Here is a 13,667-nt window from a genome sequence, read left to right on the forward strand (position 1 = left end):
GTCACTTATGCACGTTAAGAAAAAAGCTTATTTAATTACAATTAAATTACACTGATTAAATCATGGGATGCTGTGAAATCATAAACTTCAACATTAACTAATTGGGGGTGATCAGGAAAATACCCATTATTTTTTCTGTTTCTCTTGTATATGTACATCAACAGTAATACTAATACTGAGTCAATTAGTCTTTTTAAAGAAGCAGAGCAAGAAGGTTGGGGATCTAGAACACCACGCCTATAGAGCCAATCTATTCTGGTCTCATAAAATGGACAATGTTTGCTATTATTGGAAGAGGAGGTGACTATGTGGTCTATTGTTATGTCACTCAACATGTAAACTGCTGGTCATTGGTTTCAAGTCCCATTGTGAATGGTGCAAACTTGAGTTTTTGAAAAGTCTCTTTACTCATATTTTCTCACAATACTCCGGTGTAAGACGAGTACCTGAGAAACAGGATTGTCTTTGTTGAAATCAAATGTAGTTGTGCCTTAGACGTCTATCACATCTAGTGGTATTGCACTTTATAAAAGCTCACCTTCTTTTTTTTTTGTAACATGACAATATTTTAATATTTTTTTTCTCTCCATGTTTTGTCCTATCCAGTGCCTTCTTCCCCTTGTAAACGTACCATTGATAGACTATACGTTGGAAGCTTTAGAAGCATCTGGGGTGCAAGAGGTGTTTGTTTTCTGTTGTCATCTGGGTGAACTCATTCGTGAGCATATCAGGTAAGATTGTGTTTGGTGATAATTTACTTCTTTGCAATCCTTCGCAATCTATTTTCAAAATTCTATTTACATTACAAATCCATTATTACAACTCTATTCTACTTTCATGTGATTTTTATAGCATTGCTTGTAACTGCTGTATATTTTATGAATATTTAATTATATTTGATGTTTATTTTGTTTTAATTAGCTTCGTATTTCCACAAATTAGTTCTTGACAGTGTATAAATCTGTTCTAATATAACGATGAATGATGTGTAACATTATGATAATTTCCATTCAGGATCAATAAAGCATATCTTCTGGGTGGAGTTCCTGACCTCCCATAGTAGGCAGGGAGGTACTTACTGTGTCTTCTATCCCCCTATATCTGTTTTCCAACATGCTTTCTGTCTTTGTCTTGGAATGAGATTACTTGGTTTTGTCCTGGTCCTGGCTGAGAGGGTAACAGTCAAATGTATAGTTAGTTTTGGGAGATGATATTTTTTCTTTGTAAATCAGCTCACTCTTATTATGTTTCTTTATATTATATATGATTTGTAAAACATTTGAGTGTATTCCTCTTAGTGGGGACCTGTGCTTGTGTCTGGATGAGACTTTTAGTGCTTTCAATCTAAGTACTTTGACAGTGTGCTCTTGGAATCTACACTTGTTTCTTATTTGAACCAATTCCCCTTTGTCTTACCTTTTCTTGGGTGCTTTAATTGTAAATCTAGAACTTTTTGCTATCCTATTTTCTTCCTTTTTACTGGTGCTGATAAGACCTTAGTGTGTTGCAAGTGCCGTAAAACCCTTAAAAACAAAAACAAAGTATATCTTATCTTATCTTACTTGTCTCATGTATGTAGTTGCTTTGTATTTTCTAAACATTGTTACCACAACATCATTTAAAAAATGTGTATTGTTTCATTTGTGGTGATACCAATTATTTGAAACTGAAGGCTCTGAACAAATTATAACCAGGATTGTAACAAAATTTCCCCCATGTGGTGTCCTCAACAGAGAGAGTGCAAGAATAGCCTAACGATATGCCAGCGTGTCGTAAAAGGCGACTAATGGTGTGTGACTCCCCCTTTTTTAGTCTCCTGGTCCTCCAGGTTGGGGACTGTCGAAGGGTTAACACCCCATCCGTAAAACTCAAACCGTTACAGAAACGCAGACGGACAAATCAAATCCTTTTTTTTTTAGCTTGAGTGACCAAAGAGTTTCTGCAATGACAGAATTTATGAAGGACAACAGACAAAGCCGAAGGGACTCGGCTGACCGGATGACGGGAACCCCCAGGGCAGAAGATCAAGGGGAAGACCACGGGATTCATGTAGAAGAGTTAAAGAAGATGATATACAGAGAAGTGATAAGACATGGAACAAGATAAAAAAGTTAGCTGAAGATAGAGAGGGATGGAAACTGTTTGTCTGTGGCCTATACCCTGACCAAGGGTGAAAAAGGCAATGATGATGATGTAACAAAATTAATTTCTAGATATCCTTACGCTGGTTTGGAGTAATTGAAAAAAGCAATTCAAGTGTAACAAGGATTCTACGGTGTTTCCAAAAACTTTTAAAAATGAATCGCAGTTTAGGATTAAGGAAAATAAAAAAACCCACCTGAATAATAATAAAAGACTGGTTATGGTTCAAAGTAAACTTTCCTTTGACAAGGGATGCTACAAAGAGTTTTGGGGAAGAGAAGCATTTTGGTTATATTTTTCTTCTTCTCTCCCTTGAAATTTGAATACAAGAGATAATTTGTTTAGACTTATCACCACGGGTGAATCTCGTTGACGTCAGACATTTGATTATCTATATTTTCTCATATAATGAAAATAAGTGGCTGCATCTTACAATGCGGCACAGAAGGACTCTAGTTTTATTTATATGTTTTTTCTTTCTTTCTTTCTTAATTGTTGTGTGTAGATTCAGTAATCCATTTTGCTTTTGTTTTTCACTGATGCATTCCATGGATCTACATAAATCCACATGTGGAAGCAGATTTATTGACATTTTATGCAAGATATGATATGGATGAATTTTTAAAAAATTGGCATTTTTTGTTTCTAAATGCGACTGTTATACATTTCTTGATCCTGTAAAAATCTTTAAGAGAAAGCAACTTTATAAACTTTTTTTCGTGTAAAGTGAAAGTTTAATGGTTCAGAAGACTATTTAGATATTTTTCTATCTACACGGTCAATGATGAAAGGTAAAAGGTTTGAGTCCATATATTCCTATGGTATTCATTTCATAAGCAATCATCAGTATCGTATTTGGACCAACGAGATTGAAGTCTCTGTCTCAGGTTAACAAGGTACTGTACATTAATCCTGTGGCTGTTACTTTGGGTATGGAGAAGTCAGTTTACTCTTATACTCTAAACATCCACTGGGACATCTCTCTTCTCTTACTATTTCTTGCTCTCATCTCCTGCCTCTCCCCTGCCTTTTGCTCATGTCATGAATTGAATACCATACGGAGTGTGTGCTGTGATTACAATGGCATCCTGAGACCGTTTTATAATTTTCATTTCAATATGTATTGTTGTAAACTGATGTTAACAACTTGAGATTTAGATTTTTGTATAATCGTTTCTAACCATGAAATGTTTCATATTTACAAACTTTTAAATTTTCATAATGTTAATAATTGACGTTTTATTTCCTTTCACTACATTCTGTCACCAGTTGTATTGTTTTGTATGTTTTGTTTTGTTTTGTTAAATGGGGCCGTGAAAAAAAAAGTTTTTGCAAAGGTACTTTGTATGAATTATCTTTTTGAGGAGCAAGTTAACAATTTTTTAATCACAAAACTCAAATGAACTGATGAGGCAATTTTATTAAAGTGGAACAAAAATGACTTTTTCTAAAGTGCAGCCAGAAATGAATTGATAAGGATTTTCTTTCATTTTAAATTGTTTTTCATTTTATATATATATATATATTTGCTGTCTTGTGTTACATTAGTTATAAATCTCCAAGAATTGTCTTTTCATTCATTGAAAATAAATGTGAATGGAATTGATAATATTTAGATATTAATAGATATTTTTCTATCTACACGGTCAATGATGAAAGGTAAAAGGTTTGAGTCTATATATTCCTATGGTGTTCATTTCAAACCAATCATCAGTATCATATTTTGGACCAACGAGATTGAAGTCTCTGTCTCAGGTTAACAAGGTACTGTACATTAATCCTGTGGTTGTTACTTTGGGTATGGAGAAATCAGTTTACTCTTATACTCTATACATCCACTGGGACATCTCTCTTCTCTTACTATTACTTGCTCTCATCTCCTGTCCCTTACTCATGTCATGAATTGATTACCATACGGAGTGTGTGCTGTGATTACAATGGCATCCTGAGACTGTTTTATAATTTTCATTTCAATATGTATTGTTGTAAACTGATGTTAGTAAGTTGAGATTTAGATTTTTATATAAATTATATATAACCATGAAATGTGTCATGTTTACAAACTTTTAAATTTTCATATTGTTAAGAATTAACATTTCATTTCCTCCCATTATATTCTGTCACCAATTGTATTGCTTTTTTTGTTTGTTTTGTATTGTTAAATTGGGCTGTGAACAAAAAAAGTTTTTGCAAAGCTATTTTGTATGAATTAACTTTTTGAGGTGCAAGTTGATTATTTAAAAAATGTTTCACTGGGACATTTCTGTTACTATTTCTTGCTCTCATCTCCTGTCCCTCCCCTTCCCTCTCCCCTACCTTTTACTCATGTCATGAATTGGAATACCATACGGAGTGTGTGCTGTGATTACAATGGCATCCTGAGACCGTTTTATAATTTTCACTTCAATGCACAACAGGCGATGTGAACATATTAGAAGGTCTGATAACGGAAAGCAATTATGGCCTCGATTTAACATTGTTGTCATGGATAATATTTTGCATTGATTTGAGAGTATCTCCATTACATCAATAAGCCTGTAATAATTTGGGTTATCAGACTTGCAAATAAGTACACGTCCATAGCAGACACAATTTTTTATGATTTTGAGGATTTTGTATAGACCATTCCTACCATTATCATCTTAGATAGTTTTTAAAAATTTCTTAGATCATTGTTCTGTGTCATATTTATGTGTGTATGGCACAGTGGTGTATGATCTTTGTGTCTTTATGACAACAAGGATAGAACTCATGGAGTGGTCAGTGAGATGCCAAGTCTTAGTCACTGTCACTTTTTTCAGTCGGATGTGCTGGGGATAAGTAAACTTTTTAACGATAGACAGCTGGATTCTTCTTCTCCAAGTACCAAGTCTGTGCCAGACATCAGTGATCATGGTACCCCATTCATCTCTCTGATCAGATAACCTCAGAAAACTAATATTACTCTTCTCTTTCATTGTCACCCAGCTGTTCAAACTATTCAAATATGTTTTTCTTGGTGGACAGCTGGATAGGTTTTTTCATTGGGCAATATGAATATCATGGTCATTAAATCAAAATTCTTACCAATATGTTTGGTCATTAATTTGCAATATAATATAATTTGATGTCTACGTCAACCAATCAGGTAAAAATCTGAAAAGGTGAGAATGTGACAGTGCCAAACATAGCAGAAGGAGAAATGTAAGAATAGAGCATAATTTTAAAAAACAAAAAAATCAGTATTCCCTGACTTCTCGGGATTTTATCTTGCACCTCTACCTTCTCCCCAATGTTTTTAAACAATCTTGTTTGTTGACAATAATTATTTGATACCATTTCCTTTCAGAAATAGCAAATGGCAAGAAGGTTTTTCCCCGATGACTGTGACAACCATCATGTCCGACTCCTGCCTGTCTGTAGGTGATGCCCTGCGGGAGATTGAAGCCAAATCCCTCATCAGAAGTGATTTTATTCTACTGTTTGGCGATACAGTTGCTAATATTGACTTTAGTAAAGTGGTGAAAGAACACAAGTAAGTTTTTAGATATCGTCAATGAAGATTTTGATAGATAAAAAAAACAACTCAGTGTGTGAGGATTTAAAGGATTTTTAGTCGTTTTTTCAATTGAGACAGAACTCAGACTTTTTATTTGGTAGTGTAATTACTCACCTTGAGATTTTATTACCTAGGCTCCAGAGGCAATATTTAGACCTTTGAAAGATGAACTCCAGATGATCAGGAAATTATGGTTTTATCTTTTTCTTTTGGATACATTGATAATAATAATTGTGCAGCTTTGTTTCATTCAAGATAATGACCTGAACAAGTGTGCATGAAAGATGATAGACAAAGCAAGAAAGAAAAATACAAGAAAAAAAAACATCCCAAAAATTCAGTCGACCTCGACTGGGGATCGAACCTCAGACCTTCTGATTACTGGTCACACATGCTCTTGACTAACATTTTCTCACCAAGACAGATGTAAAATGAGTATTTGGCCATGAACGGCTTTGTTTCTGTCTAAAAAAAATAATGTAATAGTGCTTGACGGTCGTCATGAATTGTCCTACATGTTAATGTTGCTTAGGCCTTAACTAAATTTGAAAGCAAAAAGTAAAGATTTTGACCAATTTTATAGATTGGTGATTATTTAACATAAAACCGTAGATTTGTATTTTAAAAAATATTTTGCTGTTCTCTCTTGCTCAGAGCCAGACTTCAAGGCAAAGACAAGTCATCAGTGATGACACTTTTGTTCAAAGTGGCTAAACCAGGTCATCGGTCAAGGAGTAAAGAGGAGGATGTCTTTCTCACAGAGGAAGGAGACACGAGGCGGTTACTGTTTTTTAAAAGAACTCTTGGAGAACGTTCAATTCAAATACCTTCAGTACGTCAATGTAAATATTGCTGCTCGAAGCTGGAAGAAATAAATAAATGTGAAATTGACTGTAAGCTTCAATTTAATATACAGAAACAGATAATAAAGCCTTTTCGGGTTTCCCCTTTATCAACTAAACAGGATGAATTAACCACTACAGACGAATGAGATAATGTGGTAGTGGCGTTGTTAACATGATAAACGAAAACATTGGCATTTCTAAGCCATTCATAAAGGATCAATATACAGGTCTCCACTTGCATCAACTTTTTATCAATATGTGTGACATATGTCCAAAGCTGTTTAAAATATTAGGGTTATTTCTTTTGTAAAGGCTTCACAAATAATAGATATGTTTCATAGATTTTAAACTTCAATTGATTGTTTTGATGAGTATTTTAAAATAATTTGTGATTTCAGTATTCTATTAAATTTTCTCTCATTATTTCCTATACTTACAGATGTTGCTATTGATCATTTTAAAAAAATTATTCTCATCTCTCTCTGCCTCAGGATATCCTGTTAGAGCACAATGATGTCATGGTTCACAACGATCTGCTGGATTGCCATGTGTGTATCTGTAGTTCCATCGTACCCACCTTATTCACCGATAACTTTGACTATCTCACTGTTGATGATTTTGTCAAAGGAATTCTTATTAATGAAGAGGTGAGACATTATCTTCCTTCATCTCCTTTTCTCTCTTTCTTTCTTTCTTTTTTTTTTTTTCTCATTCTTTCATTCTTTCTTTCTTGCTTACTTTCTGTCTTTCTTTTCCCCCTCCCTCCCTCTTTTCTTTCTTTTTTTCTTTCTCTCAATCTTTCTTTCTTGAAATTCAGATTAGTAAAGTAAGTATACAGATTATTTTGTTTTAGTTTCTATGACAGATCTGCGTGTCATGAATTTCTCAATAATTTGATCAAATACTTCTTTTTGTTTGTTTTGTCTCTACTATGTACAGATTATGGGCTACAAAATCCACGTCAGTGTCACCAGAGACCAATACGCTTCCAGAGTATCCACCATGCATGCCTATGACTCCATAAGGTGATTATCTTGACCTTTGTGTCTTATTTAAAATGATAGGTCGGAATATCCCAGCCATAAAGTTTTGGTAGTCATTGAAGCTATGAAATTCCAGTGTGATCTCTCTTATCGGGAAATGCTCACCACTTTCAAAATCATTTGGATTAGCCAGATTTCCTGATTTGTTGTTTCATACGTCACCAAAGACAAACAGTTTCCATCCTTCTCTATCATCATTATCATCATTGCCTTTTTCACCCTGGGTCAGGGTATAGGCCACAGACAAACAGTTTCCATCCTTCTCTATCATATCATCATCATCATCATTGCCTTTTTCACCCTGGGTCAGGGTATAGGCCACAGACAAACAGTTTCCATCCTTCTCTATCATCATCATCATCATTGCCTTTTTCACCCTGGGTCAGGGTATAGGCCACAGACAAACAGTTTCCATCCGTCTCTATCAACATCAGTCGAGAGGGCTTGTTTACAATTAGTTGGTAGGGAATTCCAAAGTCATATTGTGGAAGGGAAGAAAGAGTAAAGATGACGGTTTGTTCTTGAGTGGTGTATTTCAAAATTAAATGCTGAGTTTCTTTCAAATGGTTAGTTAGATTTTGGAGTTTTCTGTTTTGGTCTTTGTGGAATACGAGGAGTTTGTTGATAGAACGTCTATCATGTAGCAGTTTCCATTGGGGATCGTTCATGACACATAGTCAGCAACATCTTTTAGCAAAACAAGGCAGTTTGGATTGTTGGAGCACAACGTTAGCTCTGCTTCTGTGTCATTATTTGTGAGAAATTGGTGTCACCCCCTGGAAAGGCAGGATTGATAAAGAGTGGCAATTGACCCTATGAATCCTGATTTGGCTATGAATTGTTATTGTTGTTATTTATTTATTTATTTATTTATTTATGTTTTCCACTCAAAATTGATAATTTATATTGTAAAGTGCCCAGAGCTTGTGTTTTACACGAGAATGAGCGCTGTATAAATGATTATTATTATTATTATTATTATTATTATTATTATTATTATTATTATTATTATTATTATTATTATTATTATTATTATTATTAATTGATTTTTAGTTTGTATTGAATTGATTTTTGTAATGATGACTGTATTTTAATTTTTTTTCCTATTCCAGCAAAGATGTGATGAGTCGATGGACATACCCTTATGTACCAGACTTGTTTGTCTCCGGCCAGGGAGAAGAAAGAATCAAATATGGTCACCACAATGTCTACTGTAGTGGAAATGTCACATTGGCCAGGTGAGATGTACATTGGTCATGAATATATCAGCTTAAAAATAAAAGAACAAAATACCAAACACGGAATGTTTCGGGCTCAAAACCCTTTTTCAGCCAACAACCAAAAAAAAATAAGACATAAGTACATTACTACAAAAATATTTTTGTCGTCTATCTGTAATTTAGTAATGTATTTATGTCTTTTTTGTTTTTTTGTTGTTGGCTGAAGAAGGGTTTTGAGCCTGAAATGTTGTGTGTTTGGTATTTTGTTCTTTTTTTGAAGCGGTTATATTAATTTTTGTTTATTACTTAGTTCATTGTACAAAACCGAAAGGCTAGAGCTCAGCTGAAATTGTGGCTGGCTTGGATAAGTAAATAAGTATCTGGGTTAGTAATTTTTCTTTTTTTTTTTTTTTTTTTTTTTCTTTTATGTTAGCCTTTTTGCTTTCAGAAAATTCTTGCCTTTTCTTTAGGAATTATTTTAGTTAACAAATGTTTACAACTATTAAACTTTCTGTATCAGACCTGCCAACCTGTACGATTTCGCGTATATTAGTACGATTTTTGGACCCAAATAAGTGCATACGATTCCAAAAGATATAGTACGATTTTTTTAAATATTTGATGTGACTGATGTTGATGTTGATATTGCAATTTCTGAGCCTTATACTAATTTTAAATGGTCATTAAGTTTTAGTTTCTCGATAAACCGATCATTTTGTAATTACTGGAGATTGTTGCAAATGAGTGGTTGAATGATGAAGATCAGAGTTTATTTTGATTTGGTTTTGCTGTTAACTTTTATATAAATTTTTGTATAGTGCACACTTTTTAGGATCATAGAATACACATTTCATTCTAGAAAGGTTGGCAGGTCTGCTTTATCAATGAGTTTTTGTATTTTTTATTTTCACCAGAGGCTGTGAGCTGTCCCAGAATGTGGTTGTTGGTGGAGGTACTTGCATTGATAGGGGGACAACAGTATCGAACTCTGTTATTGGGAAAAACTGTAAAATTGGTAGGCTACAATTTTTTAGCTTGTTTGCTTTTAACTCACTCAACCCTAACACCGACTATATCCGTAGTTTACCCCATTCCAATTTATTACATTTTTCTGAGACAAATTATAAGCGTAGTATCAAAGCTAATGTTTTTATTTTTTAAATATTAATAGTAGTTGAATAAAACTATCTATGTACATGCTCATTTTTAATACATTTTTTTTTTCAGTTTTAAAGAGTACAAAAATCTCTAGGATTGAGTGAGTTAATACTTTAGCTAAATTCTATAAACCTCAATATAAATGTTCTTCTTTTATCATCATGAGTTCAGTTTATGAAATGGGTGTTACAGCTAATTTCATTAGTTCGTTGAAACAAACCGAATTTGAACAATTACAAGCACACACTGATTGTGTCTTTTACATTTCTTTGTAATTGCCTATCTCAGAAGATTTATTTTGCTTGTTTCTGCTGTTGCTGTTTTCTTATACGGACGAGATTTAAGGACAAGAAGGTCTTCATATAATTTAGTAAAATTGATATGTTTACTTTCTGTCACTTGAAAAAAAAAGTCCAAGCTAAGCTTCCTTCAGCACTCATGTTACTTCCATAGTTGCCAGATGTCCACTATTTTGATTTTCGTGCCATTTTCTGTTATTCTGATAAACTGGCTTTTCATCTTCAATCTTATGGATATTGATAGTGATTTCATTTCTAAAAAAAACTATGTACGTCCATCCATGGCATAATTGAAAGACTTTTCTTATATTTTTACTGAAGTGGTCTGCCAAGTCTGCCAGCAAGAGAGACTTTTTATGTGAGAAGTTCCGTTTTGAATAAATAGATTAGATAAATAGAGGCAGATATATCTTTTAATACTCTGTAAATTTCATTTTTCCCCCTGATTTTCAGGAGGTTTTCCTCCCTTGTTTAAAATTTCCACTGGTTGCTTTATAAATCTAATAATCTTTAACAACAAATGATCTTTAAATGAAAAAAGGGTCTAATTTGTGTATCACCTCATTAAACTAGTTTTATGTCTGGATGAACAAATTGATGAAAATTGACTTGATCAAACCTGGATTGAATCAGTTGCTTCATTGAGGTCAATGGATATTGTCTCTTCATCAATTGCAAAAAAGGTAAAATGTGACCCACCATCTCAAAATGGTTTTATGTCGGGTTGAACCAGATGTTGGAAATGGAATGTATAGCCACAACAATGAAACTTGGGGTGAATTTCTATTCTTCATTGTGGACAATGAATACAATTTATTGCATTGCAAAAAATTGAAGGTACATATTTCCTAACATATTAATAATAATTATAATGCTGAAAACTTATATAGCGCTCTAACTCCGAGGCACCAGACTCTAAGCGCTTAAATTACAAATTACTTTGGCTGAAATATACTCATTCGCACACACAATCTTACACACACAACACAAAGGAAACCAGATGCATATCTTGCTTCTCATATCATCTACTAAAATAGAAACAGATGTTTTACGTGAAAATTAAAAAATATCCAATGATTCTTTTTCACGAATGCTCTGTGGTAAGGCATTCCAAACAGAGGGACTGAAATGAGAAAAAGATCTCAAAAAAGATCACGAACCTTGTAACTCTGATCATTTTCACTTCTTATGCTTTTTTGACAACCTTCTTCCAAACATAAAAACCAGTTGCAAAGATTAAAAATGCTATTTTATTAACTTTATCAAACCAGGAATAGCCCACTTGTCATTTACACTGACTACAGATAGACCTGTAAATTCTCAGTCAATTAACTGAAATCAGTCAATTCGTCAAATTCAAATATTTTTAAAAAGGGAAGAAAGAAATGAATAAAGAAAGAATTCATGAATCGTAGTCGATTGACTGTAAAGTTAACTAGGAATGTTCCACAGCCCCACGCATAGCTCATGGGCCGTTTATATTAATGATGGATATATATATTGCCAAGGCTAAGCGACGCTTTTTAGAATTGCCGTGTCTGAACACACCCCAGTGTATTTTCACACAGCCTTCGTGAAATTATTTTTTCACTTTCGAAACCTGTCGTAGCCAATTTTAACTGAGCCGCCGAGCGATAAATTTCACTGTTTCGTCTTAGCCAAAATTGACCACATTTACTTGAAGGACAGGAAAAGTATGAGAAAGAAAAATTCGAAACACCGGAAGTTCGTTATGTAGACACCTTCAAATCGAAAGTTAAACGATTGCTACAAGCACATCTCGATTACCTCATGTTGTAAACAAACTGGTTGACCGTTTCTAAGTTTCTTCACTGATTGGGTACCTAATTACAAGGAACAATGGTAAGTAGCCTAATTAATTCCCTCGAAATTTAGTTTTCTGCCATTGCTTTGCTCAAGTGAGCTTGCTTTTTACCTTTCATTTTGATTATTTGGATTTTACTGCTACGACGAATTACGAAGAGTTTCAGTTTCAGTCAATTTTTATAGAGCTCATTTACAGGTCTATACAGATTTTCCGAAAATTTTCATTTTTTAAAACCTGTTGAAGTATTCTTCACAATTTTATTTTGTGTCATATTTCTTTCAAACGTTTTATTTCCCCAGGTCGTAATGTCAGTTTGAAGAATTGTTTTATATGGGATGGTGTGAGAGTGGATGACGACTGTACGGTTGACACAGCAGTCATGTGTTCTGGTGTTCATGTACTCAATAACGTCACAGTCCAGAAAGGAGTTATTTTGTCATGGGATGTAAGTACTCGTTGTCTCCGAAATTTGGGTGTGAGGTACGTCTCGAACAGGCCCGATAGGTCAGTTGGAAGAGCACTTGCTCCATGGGCAAAGGGGACAGGATCGATCTTGTATGAAGTCAATAATTTTTCTCTCTGATCCCTCTGTCTACTCAGCAATGAGTAGGTAGCTGGTTTTGTTAGATCTGATGGAAAGTATTTCATGATAGACTGTCCAAATAGTGGAAAGCAATTGCTATCGTCTGTTTAGGACTGTAGAAACTTGGATAAAATTTGTCTCCATGGGCTTTGAAGGACTACTTACCACATCAATAGAAAGATAAAGTTAGTAAATGTCACTCATATATAAAGGAACAACTCAAAACAAACGACGTTTCTGCCTTTGGCCTTCCTCAAGTAAACGCAAAATATGTTATATATATTAGATTGTCAAAATAATAGTTAAAACAGTATAGGTAAAAATTGTGTGTCATAATAATAGTTAAAACAGTATAGGTAAAAATTGTATATATGTGTGTGTTTGTGTGTGTGTGTTTGTATGTATGCATGCAAGGGAAGAGAAAGAGAGAGATTGACCTACTGCATCTCTTGGTAATCACAATTCCAGATTGATATAGTCATAATAATTTATTCTACCAGTAAAACTAGAAAAAACAAACTGCAATTTATTTATTCAGGAAGACAGGCTAGGTTATCATGTTATGAAAATCACTCTACTTACATTACATTCTGACATAAACGTCAGAAGTTACCATGCCATGATTTTGTTACCAAATCAGTTGAGACACACATGGGCATTGAAATTTATATTGATAATGGAGATCATGACCTATTCTTACAATGTTAAATTTCCTGTTGATACCGTCAAATGGGGTGACTTTGCCTCAAGGGGTGACTTTGTCTTTATAGATTTGGACAAGTTAGATTATATTTAGTATTTATGACAGTTATATCTTTTGATAAAAAAGCTAGTCCTCTTACAAGGAAAATAACTGCAACAATCCCAAGGAGATAGTCTGAGCCCGATTCTGTTCACATTATACTAGAACACGCTCTGAAAGAAGTTCGAAAAGTCATTCCAAAACCAACGACTCATATTGAGAATGCAATCCCTAGAGAAATCGCCTATGCAGATGATGTCGATTTTATT

The 13,667-nt window shown here is 33.9% G+C and overlaps 1 protein-coding gene across 1 annotated transcript in view; it reads left to right on the forward strand.

Moving 5' to 3' along the window:
- The window catches only part of LOC144971660 (translation initiation factor eIF2B subunit epsilon-like), a 14,831-nt gene extending 1,379 nt beyond the window's left edge, over window positions 1–13,452 (forward strand). Inside the window, exons 2-10 of the mRNA XM_078912734.1 lie at window positions 607–731; window positions 5,471–5,656; window positions 6,335–6,512; window positions 7,017–7,172; window positions 7,465–7,550; window positions 8,681–8,806; window positions 9,703–9,803; window positions 12,373–12,518; window positions 13,195–13,452. Of these exons, the coding sequence (XP_078768860.1) occupies window positions 607–731; window positions 5,471–5,656; window positions 6,335–6,512; window positions 7,017–7,172; window positions 7,465–7,550; window positions 8,681–8,806; window positions 9,703–9,803; window positions 12,373–12,518; window positions 13,195–13,452 (1,362 nt within the window). The remainder of the gene's footprint in view (window positions 1–606; window positions 732–5,470; window positions 5,657–6,334; window positions 6,513–7,016; window positions 7,173–7,464; window positions 7,551–8,680; window positions 8,807–9,702; window positions 9,804–12,372; window positions 12,519–13,194) is intronic.
- The last annotated feature ends 215 nt before the right edge of the window (window positions 13,453–13,667 follow it).

This window comes from Berghia stephanieae, chromosome 4, assembly GCF_034508935.2.
Source record: "Berghia stephanieae isolate SIO BIC M18660-M18661 chromosome 4, UCSD_Bste_1.3, whole genome shotgun sequence".
NCBI classification, from domain to species: Eukaryota; Metazoa; Mollusca; class Gastropoda; order Nudibranchia; family Aeolidiidae; genus Berghia; species Berghia stephanieae.